This window comes from Neoarius graeffei, chromosome 3, assembly GCF_027579695.1.
Source record: "Neoarius graeffei isolate fNeoGra1 chromosome 3, fNeoGra1.pri, whole genome shotgun sequence".
Lineage (NCBI taxonomy): Eukaryota > Metazoa > Chordata > Actinopteri > Siluriformes > Ariidae > Neoarius > Neoarius graeffei.
Window position 1 is genome coordinate 108,864,268 of NC_083571.1, and position 23,548 is coordinate 108,887,815.

General features: G+C 40.6%; 1 protein-coding gene across 1 annotated transcript in view; it reads right to left on the reverse strand.

Moving 5' to 3' along the window:
* slc24a4b (solute carrier family 24 member 4b) overlaps positions 1-23,548 on the reverse strand; it is a 212,391-nt gene that overhangs the window by 49,154 nt on the left and 139,689 nt on the right. Inside the window, exons 10-11 of the mRNA XM_060917863.1 lie at positions 19,161-19,252; positions 6,421-6,590 (exon numbers count right to left, since the gene is read on the reverse strand). Of these exons, the coding sequence (XP_060773846.1) occupies positions 6,421-6,590; positions 19,161-19,252 (262 nt within the window). The remainder of the gene's footprint in view (positions 1-6,420; positions 6,591-19,160; positions 19,253-23,548) is intronic.

A 23,548-nucleotide genomic window follows, 5' to 3' on the forward strand; every position in this document is an offset into this window, starting at 1 on the left:
TGGACCCCACTTGGTAGGATGAAGGTTAATTAGCTTATTGAGCTGTGGCTTGTTTAAATTCTTTGTTAGGAAAGGTCAGATGATGCAGATTTCAAAGCTGTATAAATTCTCTGACTCCTCAAACTTGTCCCTAAAATCAACAGCCATGGGCTCCTCTAAGCAACTCCCTCGCATTCTGAATAATAAAATAATTGATGCACACAAAGCAGGAGAAGGCTACAAGAACGTAGCAAAGTGTTTTCAGGTAGCCGTTTCCTCAGATTGTAATGTTATTAAGAAATGCCAGTTAACAGAAACAGTGGAGATCAAGGTGAGGTCTGGAAGATGAAGAAAACTTTCTGAAAGAACTGCTTGTTGGATTGCTAGAAAGGCAAATAAAAACCCCTGTTTGACTGCAAAAGACCTTCAGAAAGATTTAGCAGACCCTGGAGTGGTGGTGCACTGTTCTACTATGCAGCGACACCTGAACAAATATGACCTTCATGGGAGAGTCATCAGAAGAAAACCGTTCCTGCGCCCTAGCCACAAAATTCAGCGTCTGAAGTTTGCAAATGAACATCTAAATAAGCCTGATGCATTATGGAAACAAGTCCTGTGGACTGATGAAATCAAAATAGAACTTTTTAGCCACAATGTGCAAAGGTATGTTTGGAGAAAAAAGGGTGCCAAATTCCTCTCCAACTCTGAAGCATGGGTGTGGATCGATCATGCTTTGGGGTTGTGTTGCAGCCAGTGGCACAGGGCACGTTTCATTGGTTGAGGGAAGCATGGATTCAAATAAATACCAGCAAACTCTGGAAGCAAACATCACACTGTCTGTAAAAAAGTTGAAGTTAAAAAGAGGATGGGTCCTACAATAAGATGATGATCCAAAACACACCTCAAAATCTACAATGGAATACCTCAAGAGGCACAAGCTGAAGGTTTTGCCCTGGCCCTCACAGTCCCCTGACCTAAACATCATTGAAAATCTGTGAATAGATCTCAAAAGAGCAGTGCATGCAAGACAGCCCAGGAAACTTGTAGAACTGGCAGCCTTTTGCAAGGACGAATGCGCAAAAATCCCCCAGGTAAGAACTGAAAGATTATTAGCTGGCTACAAAAAGTGTTTACAAGCTGTGATACTTGCCAAAGGGGGTGTTACTAGGCACTAACCATGCAGGGTGCCCAAACTTTTGCTTCAGGTCCTTTTCATTTTTTGGTATTTTACACCTGTAAATGATGGAAATAAAAATGTAATCTTGCAGAAAATATTAAAGAAATGTGTCGTCTTTACCTTTATGCCTTTTGGTGATGAGTTCATCTTCTGTTCACTTCTACACAGTTCACAGTAACAGACATTTTCAGCAAGGGTGCCCAAACTTTTGCATGCCACTGTATGAATTTAACTGTTTGGATAAAATTGTTAATTGCTTATTATGCAGTAATATTTCCATATTTTAAAGTAATATTTCAAAGGCAAAAAGGTTCACAGGTTAATGATTTTAAAATGTCATTCTACAATTGCATGTCTACCAAAAAAAAAAAACACCTTTTCTCAAATTTGTGCCAAATTACCATTGTAAAATCCACAAAAGCAACTGCTATAGGTAAATAAATTAGAACTTACATAACATCATGGTGCTTGAAAGTTTGTGAACCCTTTAGAATTTTCTATATTTCTGCATAAATATGACCTAAAACATCATCAGATTTTCACACAAGTCCTAAAAGTAGATAAAGAGAACCCAGTTAAACAAATGAGACAAAAATATTATACTTGGTCATTTATTTATTTTTTGAGGAAAATTATCCAATGTTACATATCTGTGAGTGGTAAAAGTATGTGAACCTCCCAGATAATTTAATTTGAAGGTGAAATTAGAGTCGTGTTGTCAGTCAATGGGATGACAGTAAGTTGTGAGTGTTTGCCCTGTTTGATTTAAAGAACAGGGATCTATCAAAGTCTGATCTTCACAGCACAGGTTTATGGAAGTATATTACACCATGAACAATGGAGACATCTGAGGACCTCCACAAAGAGTTATTGATGCTCATCAGGCTGGGAAAGGTTACAAAGCCATCTCTAAAGAGTTCAGACTCCACCAATCCACAGTCAGACAGATAGAGGAAATTCAAAACCACTGTTACCCTCCCCAGGAGTGGACAACCAACAAAGATCACCCCAAGAGCGAGGTGTCTAAGGCCAAATCCCATTTCACCCCTTGGACCAACCCCTTGGCCCTTCCCCTCCATTTTGCGCGTTCACGTGAAGGGGTAGGGGTATCCCAATCCCAGTTAACGCGGAGGGGTAGGGGAAGGGGTAGGGCTTCTGTACCCCTCCAAACGGAGATTTTCCTGGAGCTGACTCCGAACGAAGGGGTTTGAGTGATTTCCCACAATGCCATGCGGATTTCAGCGAGATTTCATGCGGATTTCAGAAAGATGGTAGTTCCCGCGGCGAAAGATTGTCATAAATGTATTTTCTCCATTATTTACGTGTTTTAAGTTGTTATCCAGAGGAAACACGCCGCTTGATTCGCTTTCGAGCTGAGAATGAGCAGCGATTTCTGAAATCCAAGCTGCTGCTAAAAAGCTTTGGGAGTGAGTATTGTTTTCGGTTGCTTGACTGCGTACGTTTTGTTCTGTTATTCTCGCTTTTATTGTTTACATGAGTGTTCTGACACCTCATTCTGTCGGATGTGGTGCACGAAGCGCCAAAGATATCCCATTCAGTGGTGTTAGTTAACAAATCACACCCTGCCAGCAGAGATTTCTGGTTCTGGCTCTGACTGTAGCGGCTGGTCGCAGCCAATGACGCATTTGGTCGCGTTTTGCTAACGTAAACGCTGACGGAGGTACGCGATGACGTATGCGATCGTTGAAGGGCTATCCCAATACGTAGGGGTTGAATTTCAAGCCCTATCCCTTGTAGCTCAGTTTCAAGGGGAAGGGCCAAGGGGAAGGGGGAGGGGAAGGGGGAGGGGTAGGAATTAGAATTGGGATTGGGCCTAATAGTCCACAAGGTCTCAAAGGAACTCAGGGTAACTTCTAAGCAACTCAAGGCTTCTCTCACATGGGCTAATGTTAAAGCTAGATGGTCTTTTGATTTAATAAAATTGAATGTGCATGAAATTGCTCGCTTCACGCAGTCAAGCAGACAAAGGAAGTCCATTTGCGCATGCACAGGTTTACCTTCTTCTTCTTCCTCTTTTGGGTTTTACGGCAGCTGGCATCCACAGTGTTGCATTACTGCCATCTACAGGTTTACCTTTGACCGTGCACTGACAGTTCCATCATTCTGTCGCTAAACGAACAGCTGATCACACCAAGGTGTTCGCTGAGCGCCAATATTTATTAGTTTGGTCCTGCGTTTCCTTTCCTTCGTATATAACATAACGTCTTTTCTTCTCGCTTTCCGTTACTGTAGTCGGTCTTTCACATTTCATTCGCACACTCACGTCCTCCATTTTTCTCTCCTGTTTCAAATTTGTATCCCACAATGCCTTATGCGAATGGGGAAAGCCCACCACGTGATGCATGATGTAATATCTTGAATTGGGTCACACACATACCCAGAGCAGTGAGCAGCTGTGCTACAGCGCCCAGGGAGCAGTTGGAGGTTTGGTGCCTTGCTCAAGGGCACTTCAGCCCAAGGCTGCCCCATGCTAACCTAACCGCATGTCTTTGGACTGTGGGGGAAACTAGAGCACCCGGAGGAAACGCATGCAGACACGGGTAGAACATGCAAACTCCACACAGAAAGGCCCCCTTCAGCCACTGGGCTCAAACCCAGAACCTTCTTGCTGTGAGGCGACAGTGCTAATCACTACACCACCGTGCTGCCCAGAATTTTCCCGTAATGTCCGTGGACAATTATGGACTTTCTTTCCGAGGCGCCAGCTTTCAATTTTGCAAAAAAAAAAAAAAAACAAGCTGACAAAAAAACCCTCCTTAGAAATCAAAAATGGCCGAAACACAAAAAACAAACAAGAGGGAAAAATAAATTCGGTTTTGAAACCGCTAGCCATTTATTCTGCATGTGTGACTCAACTACATTACAAATACGACGTGACTGAAAGCAGCGTCACGCCTCGTTATAATGATCGTTGCTTTTAATCTTAGAAATAAAAAAAATCCATATAATAAACTCCTTATTAACCTTGCTTGCTCGGTCTTTATGGGAAAATATCAGACCGAGGTCTTTTTGTTCGGACCGAGGTCTGATAGTTTCCGGTAAAGACCTTGTGTTCAGTTAATAAGTAATTAATAACATTTTTGTCTCATTACCTCTGCCAACTCTGTTGGAGGAGGTTATGTTTTCACCTCCATTTGTTTGTCTGTTTGTTTGTCTGTTCCCAGCATAACTCAAAAAGTAGTGAATGAATTTTGTTGGAATTTTGATGAAATTTTGAGGAAAGGTGGGCCATGGGCCAAGGAAAACCTGATGAGTTTTTGATGCAAATCCGGATATGTGGCTTGGTGGAGGTATGCACTCTACCAGGTGCCCGTCTAATTTCTTTACTTGGATTCTCTTTATCTTTATTTGATGACTTGTGTCAAAATCTGATGTTTTAGATCATATTTAAAGGCCTGGTCCCACGACACTGATAACTATAACTACAACTATAATTATAAATATAGCCGCTAGCAGCGATAAAGGGCCCTCACACATGGCACTCTGATGTCTTCTAGCCTCACCCAAGGCAAATAACCTAAGAATAATAAACTTTTGCCCTATTTTCACGAGTGCACGAAATTTCCTGAGTTTTTGAATGTTTCCAAAGTGTCAAATCTGTATTTTTGAACTAGGGGGCGCTATGTAGTTAATGAAGCCCACCTAGACTGATTTACCATATGAACTCAAATTATATCATCGGACAAATGCATGTGTGAAGTTTGATGAGTTTTTAGCCATGGTAAGCCCCTCAAAACAACACGAGAAAGTTTAAAAATCCCACATTCCATCCAGTATGGCTGACTTCCTGTTGGGTGGGGTCAAATACAACCAAGTGAATTTTGTCCTGGATCACAAGAGTATTGATCACACCAAATCTTGTACCCATTCGAGCAACTTCATCTCAACCATAGCTTGTTCTCAGAGGTGCTATAGAGCTCCGGGACCACACCCAGTCCCTGCTCAAGGTAACTTGGTGATTTTACGCACATTTGATCAGTGTGCCAAAATTCTTCAGTTTTCAAGCATCACAAGTGCCTCAAAAACGAGTTGGCGCGTGGAGAAAAAAAAATAATAATAATAAAAGAAAAAGCATGCCGAAAACAATAGGGCTTTGCACCCACGGTGCACCTTGGTGCTCAGGCCCTAACTATAAATAAATGGGTCCCCTGCAGTTTATGTGGTCGGTGCTCACATCAGACCAATAGCGATCCCTATAGCCCATATATAGCTGAGATTGCTTCTGGAGCGATTTTTCCAGGCCTGGACCTGATCCAATAAAACATCTGACCAATCAAGTAATTGTTTACATGTGACATTGTCTGAGCACATGCTATTTTTCCCCGGGCATCTTTGTACATCCTTGTTGCATCATGAAGTCACGAAATACAGATTCATGGAAAATTAAAAATATAATACAAAAAAAAGTATGGATCTTTTATTCAGAGATATGTGACTTTCCATGAAATTAATAAAGTAAACATATAAAAGCAGGTAAGATATTTTAATTATGGACTTTGGTGGTCCAAACATTTAATTGTTTTAGACATTCATTTTTATCCGTGATGCATCATCCATATGAAATCAGTAATCAATCTGTAATATACTGACTGAAACGTCCATGACCAATCCGTAAATTACTGTATGAGCATCCGTGATGCGTCTGTATTAAAATCCGTAACCACTCCGTATTTTGTATTGTTTTTTATTATATTTCCGTAGTCTGTAATCTATCTGTATTTTATCAAACACCGGAGTGTGTGCATGGGTTGTTTTGAAATCCAAGCTGTACAGTATGACCCGGAATAATGTACTACGGTACTACTTGGAAAAACCTTCCATGACTATTCCTAAGTTGCATGTGTTCATTTCCCTGAGAGGCAGGACCAAGCGATATTGTAGTTGGGATTATAGCTGTGGTCTGACTGCTCCAGACTGGAACTAAATTCAGGCAGAGGTATAGTCATAGCTGGAGTTAGAGGTATAGTTATAGTTATCGGTGTTGGGGGACCAGGCCCTATTATGCGGAAATACAAAATACTCAAAGGTTCACAAACTTTCAAGCACCAGTATACATTAAAGGTTGATCATAAAATGATGACGTTGCCTCCTTGCTATTTTCACCCACTGTGGTTTTATGTGATATGAATACAGGGTGTAGAGCTACTGCTAACGTTCACTGTGTAGCTGTATAACATTACAGCCTCATTAATATTCAAAAGTAATTTTTAAAGAGTCTCTACACGTGTCATGTGATTATCTACCTCTGTAATGATAAGACGGCTGGCCATGCGCAGGCGAGTTTTGGCTCCGAAGTGGTTGGTGACCATGACACGAAGTCCAACCTCAGGAAAACGGTAATTTGGAGGACTGGCATTGATGATCTCATCCACCATGATCACTGAACCTCGAGTGTAGGCCTTACCAGGTTTGACTACACAGGGTACAGCATGCACATGTTATGACAAACTGTGATTGTAGGTAGGAATATACTCTTTTTATAATTCAGTGCTATTAGAAATAAGGATAAGACTCATACTCATGAAACAGAGTTTGAAATATGCTTAAAATCCAGTTTAGCCGAATACTAGCAATTACAGTTACTGTTGTAAGGATACAGTCGTGGTCAGAAGTTTGCATACAGTGACATGAATGTCATCTTGGATATGAATGTCTTGGCAATATTTGGGCTTTCAGTAATTTCTTTGAACTGTTCTTTTTCTGTGGCGGAATGATTGTACACCATACATCTTAAATTAAAAAAAATGCTAGAATTTGGTGCACAAGTTTTAATTTTCTTTGGGTTTTCTGAAATCAACACAGGGTCAAAAATATGCATACAGCACACCTAGTATTTGGGTAAAATGTCTCTTCGCAAAATTCACCTTGACCAAACATTTTTGTTTACCATGAACAAGCTTCTGGCAGAATTCTGGTTGGATATTTCATGACTCTTCATGGTAAAATTGGTAAAGTTCAATTAAATTTGTTGTTTTGTTTTGTTTTCTTGGCATGGACTCGACTTATAAGCACGGTCTATATATTTTCAATAGGGTTGAAGTCAGGGCTTGTTTTAAGCTTAATGTTAGCCTGCTTTATCCTCCACAACCAGCTCTGATGCACATTTGGGTTCATTGTCCTGTTGTAAGTCCCAAGTCATGTTCAAGTTTCTGATGGTTTATGCTGAAGAATTCTGAGGTAGTCCTCCTTCTTCATTATTCCATCCACTTTGTGCAATGACCAGTTCTACTAGCAGTAAAACAGCCCCAGAGCATGATGATCCTACCACCACCACCAGCTGGTACAGTGTCCCTCTGTACACGGTGGTCATTGTGGCCAGACAACTCAATCTTTGTCTCATCTGACCATACAGCTTTCCTCCAGAAGGCTTTTTCTTTGTCCGTGTGGTCAGCTTCAAACTTTAGTTAAGCTTGACGGTATCAATTTTAGAGCAGGGGGTTATTTCTTGGATAGCAGCCTCTTAGTCCATGCTGATGTAAAACTCACTGAACTGTAGACAGTGATCCATCAGCTTCCAGTTCATGGCAGGGCTGTGCCATGGTGGTTCCCAAGTTGTTCCTGATCATCCAAACCAATTTCATTTCAGCTGAGGGTGACAGTTTGGGTTTTCTTGAAGCAAAGTGGCTTGGCAAAGTGACTACACCTCACAATAACTTGGATACAATTGTTTGAACTGATCTCAGAATTTGCAGTTGTTTAGAAATGGCTCCAAGAGGCATTCCAGAGTTGTGTATATCTGCAATCCTCTTTCTCAGATCTGCACTGAGCTCCTTGGACTTTCCCATTTTACTGTGTGTTGGTCAATCCAATGAGTGCTGTAAACAAACCCTTTTTATGAAGGCACAGAGAAGCTACCATCCATCCATTATCTGCAGCTGCTTATCCTGTGCAGGGTCAAAGGCAAGCTGGAGCCTATCCCAGCTGACCATGGGTGAGAGGTGGGGTACACCCTGAACAAGTCACCAGGTGAGAAGCTACCAGCTGTAGTCAATCATGATTACTAACAGGAAGTTAAGAGACCTCGGCCTTGGCAAGATAAGAGACATTTTGGAAGTTTCAGCACCTCTGAATTAATAATCAAAGTAAGCGTATATAAATTTTTGACCCTGTATGTATAATTTTGACCCTGAGTTGATTTCAGAAAACCCAAAGAAAATTAAAACTTGTGCACCAAATTCTAGTGGGTTTTTTTGTAATTAAAGCTGTATGCTGTACAATCATTCTGCCACAGAAAAAGAACAGTTCAAAGAAATTACTGAAAGCCCAAATATTACCATGAATGTCATGTCACTGCATGTGAACTTCTGACCACAACTGATAACACAAGATGATGTGCAAAGAGGTGACCAGCTTTGAATGACCCTAACCCATAACTATGTCATCGCTTGTTTACGTCATCACAATGCATTATGGGCAATACCCGGGGTCAGCTCCGCTATATTGTTTACTTTTGCCTTTGTTAAACACTGCATTGTTCTGTCTGACCGGTTTTAACCGTGCCACCTAAAGTGAATTCCTGTGTGCCTTACTGTGTCTCCACAACAAAGAGAACAGCTCACTTGAGTTTTTATCAGCTGCCAGTCGAGAAGAAGAGAAGAAAGAAATGGATAAGTTTAGGGCAATTCCAGCGTTATGGACGTGACACTTGAACTCAAAATGGCAACAAATGACCCAGTGCATGTTTTATTGTCTCCCAGTATTTAAACAGGTGTTGCATATTTTAAGGCTGTACCATACTGGAGAAGTGATAGAGCAAGAACAATTCCCATAGTACATCTAGAGCATGCCAGAAAACGCCAATAAAAGATGCGTTATGGATGTGACAGAAAAAGTATCACTTTTCTTGGGTGACTGTACATTTTTATCAAACTCTGTGAAATTGTAAACCTAATGTCGAAATGGAGATATCCATTTGATAGAGGGGTCCAAGGTGAATATTAAAAAATCTTTGTTTAAAATATTTTGTATTTCATGCAGAGTTTCGGAAGGAAAAGTCAGCGTTATGGATGTGACGAAATTCCGTTACGGATGTGACGCATCTGAAATAGACATGGCATATGTTTAGAAAATCAGCAATTTAACCACCATAACCCTTTGAAAAACTCTCTAAATATCAGCTAAAACTATCAAAGTTCTTAAATAATATTTAGGATGGCTATTGTTTTGCTGTTTTGTGGATTTTAGCATACATTTCTGTGGCTTGTGGCAATAATATAGAATTGTACATGATCAAAGTTGATTTTAGCTTGGGTTTTACATTATAAGAAAGAAAGACTGACAGTGACGTGTTAGGTTGGTTACAAATTGGTTCAACTTATTCACATCTGTAAAATACAGGCCTAGGTGATATCTCTGGGAGTGGTTTTGATGTATTACATGTTGCTTTATTTTTGCATGGTGAGGTTGACATTTACATGGAATTGCCCTTTAATCCGCAATGAAAACCTTCAAACTGAATCAAAATGGACGAGTGTTTGTAGTTTACATTTCTCTGGTGGGAAAAAGACGGACTTAAACTGTGACCCAGCAATATTTCTACGGTCTGTGGAATGACCTTCGGTTATAGAAGATTATAACAATCAACACTGTTCATCATCTGAAACTAGCGATATTCCAAAGCCTGTAAAACAAAGAAGCATTCCTCGGCCTTTGCTTCTCAATGTACCGAAGCACTCAGCAGCCAAACGAACCTGTCAGACCGATAAAACTCCCAAACCACCAAGGGTTCTTTTTCAGGTCTGTATAATGTTCAGTGTACCTCACTAGCAACGTTTATTTAAGTAAATGCATTTATACTGAACATGACACGGCAAATCAGCGGGTTTCCAATTTTTTTTTGTAATGTTTCCTGATATCAAGTTTTATTTAACTAATCACTCGTTTTGATAAAACATTCTGAGAGTTGATGATGTTGTTGTTGTTGTACAGTGTGGTCGACTTGGTCTAGACTCTTACATTCTCACCAAGCTTGATTTGGATTCCGATTTTCCTGCTGTAAACCCTCGACATGTTATCCACCTCTTTAAATCACCGATTTCATTGTCTTCCATGACAGAGCACGGCAAAATCGCTCCTCATATCGCTCTCACATCCACTATATTGCATAACTACTGACCACCGGCTATCCCCCATAATGCATTGCAATAAACGAGTGATGACGTAGTTATGCTTGGGGGCGATTGGCAACATGAGTTCATCGTACTCAAATTTTAAGTAAAAAAAAAGAAAATGTGCCTTATAATCCTACAGTTGTTGCACATAAGTACAACTAAATGAAACTTCTGCTGCAACAGTAAACCGTCTTTATCCTCAAATTCCCTTGAATGTTCAACATTTATTCAAAGGTGCATAGAAATGTTTGAACTAAATCCACAGAATCAAAGGTAAATATTCCATAACAAGACATGAAACAATAGCCAAGCAGAAGCAGGAGTGGGTTTAGCAGAGCTAAACAGACAGGCTAGTGGGCTCAAGTAAAGCCAAACTGAGCTGAAAAGCCAGAATTCATGAACGAGAGTCTGCCTCAGAATTCACAAAGAAAGATAAAAGAGAGAAAGAGAGAGAGAGAGAGAGAGAAGATGAAGAGAGAGAACACAAGGGATTACCTTTTCATCAGACTGCAGCAAAAAGTATGCGCACATACACACGCACAAACACACACACAAACACACACATCTGGACATGTGCACAAAGCCACAGGAGGACGTCCCTGCTGAAAATGTGAAGAGCATGTTCAAATTAGATAATAAGTCCACAAAGTCAAGCGCTTTAGCATTGTGGTTTAGTACAATGTGTCAACAAAAGGTTGAGGATGTTTTTTTGGGGTGTAAATCTTTTTTTTTTTTTCCTCTCGCTTCAAAGTGAAATTTTTTGCCTGAATGGAACAGCATTTGTTCGCACACACACACATTTAAACACTCCTGCCACCAGTGGTTTATTCCTTACTTCATAAATCTTTATACTTTAACAATTAGAAGGTTTTATCAATTTAAAAAAAAATTAAAGCTAGACGGCCTTTCGATTTCATAAAACTGGTGAAATTTAGTTCCCTCTGAAATTTGGTCGTTGTGATATATGTTTATTTCTGTAATATCGCACAAAATATCAGGCCATTCTGTGGCTGGGAAGTTATTTAATTTGAGCGGATTAAAGCAAATAATGTGCATGAAATCACTCGCTTCACACAATCAAGCAGACAGAGGAAGTCCAGGTCGCATCTACAGGTTTACCTTTGAGCGTGCACCGACAGTTCCATCATTCTGTCACTAAACGAACAGCTGATCACACCGAGGTGCTCGCTGACCGCCGATATTTATTAGTTTGGTCCTGCATTTCCTTTCCTTCGTATATAACATAACGCCTTTTATTTTTTTCGCGGTCCGGTTTCCATCAAATCCTGCACTCTGATTGGCTGGCGAGCGGGTCCGTATCCTATGATACGGACCCCAGTTACGGACCTCTGGCGACTCGCTCGTTCACAATAACAAACATCGTAGCAATTTTTGTCAACATTTATTTTCGCATTTCTCAGGAGAACAGCATTAATTTTACATCATGGATAGCGATAACGACAGTCTTCACAGCTAAAGCGAGTTTTACTACCCTGAGGAAGAAGAAATAAAAGAAAACATTTCAGGAGAAAGCTAAAAACCTCTAACTGTTGCTAACTCCGAGCAAAAACATGGCTGAATCCTGAATGACTCCTATTTGTATAAATAGGGGACTACATAGGCGGCAAAATGTATTTTTTTTCCTGCCATGGAAGTGCACTTGTATACCGAGGAGGAAGCCATTTGCATTACAGCCGTGAATGAGGATTCAAAATAGCATTAATTTTACAGCATGGATAGCGATAACGGCAGTGTTCACAGTGAAAGCGAGTTTTACTACTCTGAGGAAGACAAAATAAATGAAAACATTTCAGGAGAAAGCTAAAAACCTGTAACTTGTTAACGCCGAGCAAAAATATGGCTGAATCCTGAATGACTCAATGTTGTATAATTTAGGGGACTACGTAGGTGGCAAAATGTAGTTATTTTCCTGCCATGGAAGTGCACTTGTATACCGAGGAGGAAGCCATTTGCATTACAGCTGTGAATGAGGATTCAAAATGGCAGCTCGGTTCGGTTTTCCCTTTCGGGCGCTCTCGTTTTCTGTTAGAATTTGGTAAAGAAAAAAATAAATATATTATTTACCAGCTTAAGGTCGGTCCGTATGGTGAAATACCGTGACCTCAGCCTTGAATACTGACCTCAACCCAGAGGGCCTCGCTCAGTACTTTCAAAACCTCGGTCACGGTATTTCACGATACGGACCTCTCAGCTGGTAAATAACATATATTTCTTCTCGCTTTCCGTTACTGTAGTCGGTCTTTCACGTTTCATTCGCACACTCACGTCCTCCAATTTTCTCTCCTGTTTCAAATTTGTATCCCACAATGCTTTGCGCGAACAAGGAAAGCCCACCACATGATGCATCACCTAGTATCTTGAATCAGGTCATGGTGAAGCAGGAAGAAATAGCGGAGAATTTAAGGCCATGTAGCTCTAAATTCATTAATTGTTCTTTTTTTTTTAAACTAATAAAATTGGAAGTCTGTGGTTCGAATTCAGTAGCTTTCGGTCCACTATACAAAAATAACTGGGTGTCAGGGAAAATTCCCTTTATGGCCTACACTTGAAAAATCTGAACAGCCATCTATTTATAACTAATATCAATGCTGTGACTAATATTAACACGAATATCAATATTTAAATAATATTGGCTGGCTTTGAGTGGTATATTAGATATATTCCATTCAGCTAGTATGATATTGAACAAGTCGAAGATAAGTAGCTGAATGTAATATATCTGGTATACCATGAAAAAAAGCCAGCCAATATTATTATTATTATTATTATTATTATTATGCATTCCTTTTGGGTGTTCAACGGGTCTTTCTCTTTCAAAATTCTCTCTAAATCTTTCGTATTTAACGAAGCAAACCTGGCAGCCATGTTTGTTTACAAATTGTCACAGTCACTCTCTAGTGTGGAAGTTTTAATAATAATAATAAATAATAATAAGTTAAATTTATATAGCGCCTTTCAAGAAACCCAAGGACGCTTTACAATAGTAGACAAAGAAAGAAAAAATAAAATAAAAAAAAGAAAAAAAGAAATAAAAAATAAAAAGTAAAAAGTCCACCAAGTAGGGGTCAGGATATAACTCCCGTGGTGTAGCAGCCACAGTTCCACCAAAAGGCGCACGAAAACAAGTCCCACATCTCCAGCACCGCCGCCGCGACGCCATCAGCAACATCGCTCAGAACGTCACGCCATGGATCCACAAAGCGAGCAGAGAAGCTCCGCCACGCAAAGCGCTGGTATGTCCCAAACCGCCTGCACAGCCGCCGCGACACCACCAAGCAACATCGCTCAGAACATCACGCCAAGCGTTAAAGCACAGAGCGCTGGACAACCATGATGTAAAATGAGCAACGAGCTCACTGCAGTCCACAGCTGGGAGCACAGGCATCACCCACAGCGAACCAAGGCCTGGAGGGAACCGACGCCCAAAACTAGGTCCGGAGCTACACCACAACCGGTGGAGAAAACACTCAAACAAACATCAAACTACACAAACACACAGAAAAAAAATAGAAAAAGAAATAAAATAAAACAAAAAAAAGCTCCGGTGAGAAGCGGCAGCCAGAACGTGCACGATGTACTCTCAACCGGAAACGGAAACAAAAAAAAAATTGCAGTGAAAAGCATTTTTTTTTTATGTGTAATACATATATTATGATATTTTCAATTCACTGCGACAGTTTTCGCCAACGTGTGACATCATGTTGTCTTGACAGCCATGCAATATTGTAAACCATATTCAACGCTCATTCTCCATTGGGGAGAGTGATGTAATACACATAGGATAAGCAATACGCTAACAATATTGCACGCTCTCAAACCAAATGAATGAAACCCGCTAGAAGGGAACAGAACACAGGTTTTTATTCCATCAAAAAAGTGGCCTGGATGTACAGCGCCATCCACAATTATTGGCACCCCTGGTTAAGATGTGCTAAAAGCCTTAAAATAAATTCAATTTTTATTGCAGAAGCATAATCTCACACTGAAAATTGTAGAAAAATGTAACCCTTAGCTCAAGTGAATTAAAAAAAAATCCCTAAGAAATAATTATTTTTCATAAAATCACCTGTTCCACAATTATTGGCACCCATAACAATTCCTAGAAAATAAATGTAATTGAAGCATTTCTGTCATTTCTACTGTAGTTTATAAAGTTGATCAGAGTATCTAGGAACCTTTAATTAGTAATTCATCACATCCTGTTTCCCTGGGGTATAACTATGATGTGGCACAGAGGCCTATTTCTCTTATCCACTCTTCAACATGGGAAAGACAAGAGAACACACCATTCAAGTAAGGCAGATGTGTGTCGACCTTCATAAGTCAGGCAATGGCTACAAGAAAATAGCTGCTCGCCTACACCTGCCCATATCTACAGTCAGAGGAATCATCAAGAAGTTTAAAACAACTGGAACAGTGGCAAACAAGCCTGGACGAGGATGCAAGTTTATCTTGCCACCACGCACAGTGCGGAGGATGGTAAGAGAAGTAAAAAGTTCTCCAAAGCTCACTGTTAGAGAACTGCATCAAAGAGTAGCATCTTGGGGTCACAAAGTCTCCATAACAACCATCAGGCGCTATCTACATGCCAACAAGCTGTTTGGGAGGCATGCACGGAAAAAGCCTTTTCTCACTTACAAGCATAAACATAAACGTCTGGAGTTCGCTAAGCGGTACTGGGACTTCAACTGGGACTGTGTGCTTTGGTCAGATGAGACCAAGATAGAGCTTTTTGGCAACAAACACTCTTATACATCACAAAAGATGAGTATGTGGAAAAGCACCTCATGCCCACTGTGAAGTATGGGGGAGGATTGGTGATGCTGTGGGCCTGTTTCTCTTCCAAAGGCCCCAGGAACCTTGTTAGGGTGCATGGCATCATGAACTCTTTGAAATACCAGGACATTTTAAATCAAAATCTGGTGGCCTCTGCCCGAAAGCTGAAGATGGGTCGTCACTGGGTCTTTCAGCAAGATAATGACCCTAAACATGTAGCAAAATCTACACAAAAATGGTTCACCAGACACAAAATCAAGCTCCTCCCATGGCCATCTCAGTCCCCAGACTTCAACCCAATTGAAAACCTGTGGGATGAGCTGAAGAGGAGAGTGCATAGGAGAGGACCCAGGACTCTGGATGATTTAGAGAGATTGTGCAAACAGGAATGGTCGAATATCCCTCTCTCTGTATTCTCCAATCTTGTGAAATGTTATAGGAGAAGATTAAGTGCTGTCTTGTTGGCAAAAGGGAGTTGTACAAAGTATTAACATCAGGGGTGCCAATAATTGTGGCACACATGATTTCATGTAAAAGAATTATTTCTTAATGTGGGATTTTTTTTTTCCCACTGAAAAAAATGCACTTGAATTAAAGGTTGAATTTTTCTCTTTTTTTTGCATTGTTGTCCAATATTATTTAAAAAAAATGAATTTATTAGAAGTCTAAGAACATATCTTAACGAGGGGTGCCAATAATTGTGGAGGGTGCTGTATAATAATATTTTTTATTGCGTGTCATTCTAATTGTGATAAATTAAATAAAATGGCATTTTATACAAAACCGAAACAAATGTGTGGCCATAAAGTTGTACAGTACATTATGATATTCAAAGGAATGCATTATTATGGATATCACCTTACCATCATGACGAATGTGTTATACAATACCAGGCAAAAGTTTGGACACGCTTTCTTATTAATTAAAAGACACTTTGTGCCTTAATGTAATGATGGATGTAATTTCTTTTTACTTCATTGTTCGGTTCTTGACATAACATGGATTACTACAGTTGTGGAATAGGGCTATTTATTGTAGGTTTATTATTTATTATTTACTGTTTGATTTCTAATGCATTAAGAAGGCAAGAAATTGCACTAATTAACTTTTGATGAGGCACAGCTGTTAATTCAAAAGCGTTTCAGGTGACTACCTCATGAAGCTAGTTAAGATAATGCCAATAGTGTGCAAAGAGTCATCAAGGTAAACGCTGGATACTTTGAAGAATCTAAAATATGAAACATATTTTGGGTTTTTTAACCCTTTTTTTGTTTACCGCATAATTCCATACATGTTCCATGTATTATTTTATAGTTTTGATGTCCTCAGTATTGTTCTACAATGTAGAAAATACATCCATCCATTACTGCTTATCCTGTGCAGGGTCACGGGTGAACTAGAACCTATCCCAGCTGACTATGAGTGAGAGGCAGGGTACACCCTGGACAAGTCACCAGATCACCGCAGGGCTGACACACAGAGACAAACAACCATTCATGCCTACAGTCAATTTAGAGCAACCAATTAACTGAACCTGTAAAGTATGTGTTTGGATTGTGGAGGAAACCCATGCAGACAAGGGGAGAACGTGCAAATTCCACACAGAAAGGCCCCTGTTGGCCACTGGGCTGGAACCCAGAACCTTCTTGCTCTGAGCAAGGACGCATTATCCTAATGGGCTTCATGGGCAGCTGCCCAGGGCCTCGGCCACTAGGGGGCCTCGGAGGTAGTGAGATCGGAAAATATGAAACGATATTTTCAGAAGTTTTGATCATATTGATAACATTTTTGATGCATTTCGCCACCCGTAAGGAAGCCCACCTTGTCCCGTCGCATAAATCACCCGTCACTGTCAATATGATATCACTGTCCACCATGTCTTCACACGCTACACCCAGCTTGAGTTCAATGATTTAATTAATGACTTTGCTTTCGGTGGCACGGTGGTGTAGTGGTTAGCGCTGTCACCTCACAGCAAGAAGGTCCCGGTTCGAGCCCCGTGGCCGGCGAGGGCCTTTCTGTGCGGAGTTTGCATGTTCTCCCCGTGTCCGCTTGGGTTTCCTCCGGGTGCTCCGGTTTCCCCCACAGTCCAAAGACATGCAGGTTAGGTTAACTGGTGACTCTAAATTGAGCGTAGGTGTGAATGTGAGTGTGAATGGTTGTCTGTGTCTATGTGTCAGCCCTGCGATGACCTGGCGACTTGTCCAGGGTGTACCCCGCCTTTCGCCCGTAGTCAGCTGGGATAGGCTCCAGCTCGCCTGCGACCCTGTAGAACAGGATAAAGCGGCGAGAGATAATGAGACGAGATGAGACTTTGCTTTCCAGAAAAGTAGGAAAGTGCCCTTGTAAGTTGACCCATGGCTGTCAAACTGAATGCGCAAAGCTGTGTGCCACTGCTGTTTGGGACATTACGTGTGTGAAAGGATGAAATGTTTCACATAGCCTAACATTTTGAGATTTATTTCTGAGAAGCAAGATATTTTTCTTTCTTTGTTATCGCTCTTTGTTTTCAAAAGTTAAAAGTCGCCTGGATTCCAAAATGAAAACGAACGGTTATATACCAAATGAATGTTCTTGTTCTGAATACTAAAGAAACTGTTGTAGGCCGAGGTTACGTTCTTGACATGTTGTTCATTGACTCACTCATTCAAAGGCTTCTTGAGGCTAAACTTTAGTTAACCGGACTTGTTAACCGTGATGTCTGATGGATTTTTTCACCATGCAATTGCCTATTTCACCATTGCTTTTTCTCGATTAAATAGGTGTTGATGGATATAAAGTTTTATCGTTCAATAGTATTTCTAATTGTGCCACTGTCATTATTTAACCTCCTAGGGCTTAGCGGTCACATGCGTGGACAGCACTTTTTAGAAATTCGGAACAAGAATCCACATATGTGGACATACTTTTTCTCTAAAAGTACATCTTATCAAAAGATGATGCTTAGTTTTTATTCTAATCAGGTTCTAATAAGCCCAAATAGCAAAGAGAAATAAAAAAATGCATGTAAAAAAATAGCTTGGGCCTTAGGAGGTTAAGTTTCTGTGTCTAGTTAGACAGGCACGTCTGAGGGGGTGAATTTGCTGAGCGCAGTTGACAACAGGCAGGGGGGTGGGGCCTCAGGGGGGTGTCTGCCCAGGGCCTCGGCAAGGGTTAACGCGGCCCTGGCTCTAAGGCAACAGTGCTAACCACTACACCACCGTGCTACCCCCCAAAAGACAACAATCTTCTTTAATTTGGACAAATATAATAGCATAAAAGTTCCATGAAAGTTTGTAAAACATGATGGGCATAAAACTTGCTCATATTTGTGCCCATATCATAAAAGGTGATAATATGCTGGTCAATTATCTGTGTGTGGGGGCGGCACGGTGGTGTAGTGGTTAGCGCTGCCGCCTCACAGCAAGAAGGTTCTGGGTTCGAGCCCCATGGCCGGCGAGGGCCTTTCTGTGTGGAGTTTGCATGTTCTCCCCGTGTCCGCGTGGGTTTCCTCCGGGTGCTCCAGTTTCCCCCACAGTCCAAAGACATGCAGGTTAGGTTAACTGGTGACTCTAAATTGGCCGTAGGTGTGAATGTGAGTGTGAATGGTTGTCTGTGTCTATGTGTCAGCCCTGTGATGACCTGGCGACTTGTCCAGGGTGTACCCCGCCTTTCGCCCGTAGTCGGCTGGGATAGGCTCCGGCTTGCCTGCGACCCTGTAGAACAGGATAAAGCGGCTAGAGATAATGAGATGAGATGAGAATTATCTGTGTGAAAAATGTATAATCATTACACATTGATAAATAAATGTGCATGTATTGAGATTTTATTAGTTCTGACTTAACTGTTATCATTTCTCTCTCTCTCTCTCTCAGATAAAAAGTTTGATTTCAATCAACAATATTTATTCCATATAATTAAATTAATGAATCATTATGATTTATTAATATCTCATTATCCTTATGAACTATGCAATTAAAAGATGGACCTAAATGTTATTCAGATTGAGAGGGATGATCAGCCTGTCTGCTTAGCCTTACCTGAACCCAGCAAAGATAATTAAGGGTCATCGGAGACAGAGGCATAATAATCATTACCGTCCTCCAGCTCGTTTCCGCTTGCTGCGTTTCCGTTAGCAACATTCTTGTTGCCTTTTCCAGTAAAAAAAGTCTGCATTGTGGAGTTAAATCTAAAAAAGAAAGATACACAGGAGGGAAATCAATTGTTGGGGGGGAAAATTACACACACAGTTATGCATTTCCTTTTTAATATTTGTAAAATATACTGTACATTTATCACTGCTAACACATCCAAGCATGGCTGCTGAGCAACATCTCAACTGGTCAACACTGTGCTTCATTCACACCAATTTAAATACGACAAAGAACGTGCTCTCAGTTATGTTTTGTTGATGGTGTGTGTCAGATTTCTATCTCAATGAACAACAAAAATCATAAGACATTTTAAAGGGAAAATCAAAAGATATACAAACAAAGCATGGTCCATTATTGTTTTTGTGTTTCGTTATTGTAACTTTAAAGGAGAACTGAAGGCAATTTTTTTTATTATCAAAATTCTATTTCTCTCATTTTATTAAATATCGGAATGCATTTTTGATCGCTGTTTTGTCACTGCTATAGCAAGTTATGAGTGTTTGAAATATGCTCTGTAATATATCAGCCCATATGTCAAAGCAATGGCCGTAAACAAGACTCGTTGAGACCTGTGCGAGACATCGTAGGACGGAAGTAAAACGTACAGCGGAAATCAAAGTGACCGACATCTGCCAACGTTGTCAAAAGACGCGTGCGCCCTCTTTCGAATGCTGATGTAATCAAGCCGGAAGTTTTGTTTGTTTTGATAGCAGTCAGGAAAGTTTGAAAAAAGTCAGCAGTAATCGTCATTTAAACTTGTTTTTGTGCAATATTTCGTTTGGAAAACAGTTCATTTGGTGGAATAAATGTGACACAAGATGCCGAGTACGTGTTTTGCACCTAGTTGTGGTCTGGCTGACACTTCATGTTTCGAAGTCTTGCACAAGTCTCGTGAAGATCGCGTGGATAAGTGACGCCTGCCGTGGACCAACCGAACTAAATTCAGCATGGCTAAAAACCGAATAGGCCGATAAGTCTCTCATCTCATCATCTCTAGCCGCTTTATCCTGTTCTACAGGGTCGCAGGCAAGCTGGAGCCTATCCCAGCTGACTATGGGCGAAAGGCGGGGTACACCCTGGACAAGTCGCCAGGTCATCACAGGGCTGACACATAGACACAGGCAACCATTCACACCTACGGTCAATTTAGAGTCACCAGTTAACCTAACCTGCATGTCTTTGGACTGTGGGGGAAACCGGAGCACCCGGAGGAAACCCATGCGGACATGGGGAGAACATGCAAACTCCACACAGAAAGGCCCTCGCCGGCCACGGGGCTCGAACCCGGACCTTCTTGCTGTGAGGCGACAGCGCTAACCACTACACCACCGTGCCGCCCTAGGCCAATAAGTATAATATTTAATTGCAATTAGTTGCCAATACGAGCCACGATATAAGGTTACTAAAACCGAAAACATAATTGAATAACATGTTAATTAAGGGCGGCACGGTGGTGTAGTGGTTAGCGCTGTCGCCTCACAGCAAGAAGGTCCTGGGTTCGAGCCCCAGGGCCGGCGAGGGCCTTTCTGTGTGGAGTTTGCATGTTCTCCCCGTGTCCGCGTGGGTTTCCTCCGGGTGCTCCGGTTTCCCCCACAGTCCAAAGACATGCAGGTTAGGTTAACTGGTGACTCTAAATTGACCGTAGGTGTGAATGTGAGTGTGAATGGTTGTCTGTGTCTATGTGTCAGCCCTGTGATGACCTGGCGACTTGTCCAGGGTGTACCCCGCCTTTCGCCCGTAGTCAGCTGGGATAGGCTCCAGCTTGCCTGCGACCCTGTAGAACAGGATAAAGCGGCTAGAGATAATGAGATGAGATGAGATGTTAATTAAGAAATAAAGCAAGTTTTAAAATGACTTCAGTTCTCCTTTAACTGTAAATGTTACAAAAACAAAGATAGTCATTTTTTCACGAGGTAAAGTACATAACTATCCTATGTAACTTTTCATTTGGAAATTAACCATTACAAGTGGTCAATGACTATGTTTATTTGGGTTCCACCTTTAATTATAATGGGTGCTACAGCAAAGCTATTCACAAACAGGTATGTCAAGCTAGACGTGCTATGCTCAAATTTCAATAAAAAGCATGTAAATTACAACTTCCTATTGATATACAGTGCAAGCTTTATGATCAGCTAATTGTACCGATACTTTTATTTGGTAGTGTAATCTGGGATTATGAAAATCTTGATGAAATTGAAGCTCAACACAGGAAATTTCTGAAGAATTTGCTGAAACTCAATAAGAGGATAGCTAATTGTATGGTGTATGCAGAACTTGGATGTGGAGAGCTAAAATCATTAGTAAAATGTAGAATGACCTGTTTTTGGTTTCAATTAGCCCAAGGTAAAGAAACAAAACTGTCTTGTATAATGTTAAAGCTGTTAAGGAAAATGTAAGTATCCAGTGTCTACCAATCTAAATGGTTGACCCATGTAAAGGGTATACTAGGTAACTGTGGCATGCAAATGTGTGGGATGATGATGAAAACATTAGTTCTGAATGGTTTAAACAGAGTATTCAGACAAAAGTTAATGATGTTGATGCTCAAAACATTATCCGAAATAAATAGAAATAGACTGTGTTTTAACTATAGAATGTACAAAGATAGAATAGCTTTTGGGGAATATCTAGTCAAACTAGACGATGTAGACAGAATAAACTTATACAAATTTAGGCGTGGTAATCATAAGTTGCCAACAGCTGAAGGTTACAGTGGATATAAAAAGTGTACACACCCCGTTAAAATGATAGGTTTTTCTGATGTTAGAAAAATGAGACCACGATAAATAATTTCAAAACTTTTCCCACCTATAATCTGTACAATTCAATTTAAAAACGAACAAATCTGTTGGGGGAAAAACATAAAAATAAAAAATGTACAATAAGCTTGTTGCATAAGTGTGCACACCCTTAAACTAATACTTTGTTGAAGCACCTTTTGATTTAATTACAGCATTCAGTCTTTTTAGGTTCACACCTGCCATCAATTAAAATGACTCTGATTAACCCCAAATAAAGTTCAGACATTTACTCAGTTGCATCCTCCAGCAAAAGCCAGGGTTCACAGAGGGCTTACAAAGCATCAAAAAGGATCTCATTGTTGAAAGGTATCAGTCAGGTGATGGGTACAAAAAAAATTCTACGGCATTAGATATACCATGGAGCACAGTGAAGACAGTCATCAAGAAGTGGAGAAAATATGGGACGACACTGACCTTACCGAGAACTGGACGTCCCTTGAAAATTGAAAAAAAGGAACACTGAAGGAGCTGCAGGAATTTCTGGCAAGTACTGGTTGTGTACTACATGTGACAACAATCTCCCGTATTCTCTATATGTCTGGGCTATGGGGAAGGGTCGCAAGAAAGAAAACCAAAAAAAAAATCCAAGCCTGGCTAAATTTTACCAAAAAAAAAAAAAATGCATTAACTCTCCCAAAAGCATGTGGGAAAATGTGTTATGGTCTAATGAAACCAAGGTTGAACTTTTTGGCCACAATTCCAAAAGGTATGTTTGGTGCAAAAACAACACTGCGCATCACCAAAAGAACCCCATACCCACGGTGAAGCATGATGGTGGCAGTATCATGTTTTGGGGTTGTTTTTCTTCAGCTGGAACAGGGGCTTTAGTCAAGGTGGAGGGAATTATGAACAGCTCTAAATACCAGTCAATTTTGCCCCAAAACCTTCAGGTGTCTGCTAGAAAGCTGAAGATGAAGAAGAATTTCATCTTTCAGCATGACAATGACCCCAAAAAAGTTTTGGAACGGCCCAGCCAGAGCCCAGACCTAAATCCAACTGAAAATCTGTGGGGTGACCTGAAGACGGCTGTGCACAAGAGACGCCCTCGCAATCTGACAGATTTGGAGTGCTTTTGCAAGGAAGAGTGGGCGAATATTGTCAAGTCTAGATGTGGCAGGCTGATAGACTCCGACCCAAAAAGACTGAACGCTGTAATTAAATCAAAAGGAGCTTCAACAAAGTATTAGTTTAAGGATGTGCACACTTATGCAACCAACTTATTGTACATTTTGGTTTTTTTTATGTTTTCCCCCCAAACAGATTTGTTTGTTTTTCAATTGAATTGTACAGGTTATAGGTCACATTAAAAGGTGGGGAAAGTTTTTAAATTATTTATCGTGGTCTCATTTTTTTACATAAGAAAAAACGATCATTTTAACGGGGTGTATACACTTTTTATATCCACTGTACATAGATAACTTAACTTAGTCAATTAAATCATCATCATCCAATCACATACCGTAGCTACAATACACTCTTGAACGTGAATATATACTCATGTTTGTCCTACAATAAACTGAGAAATAT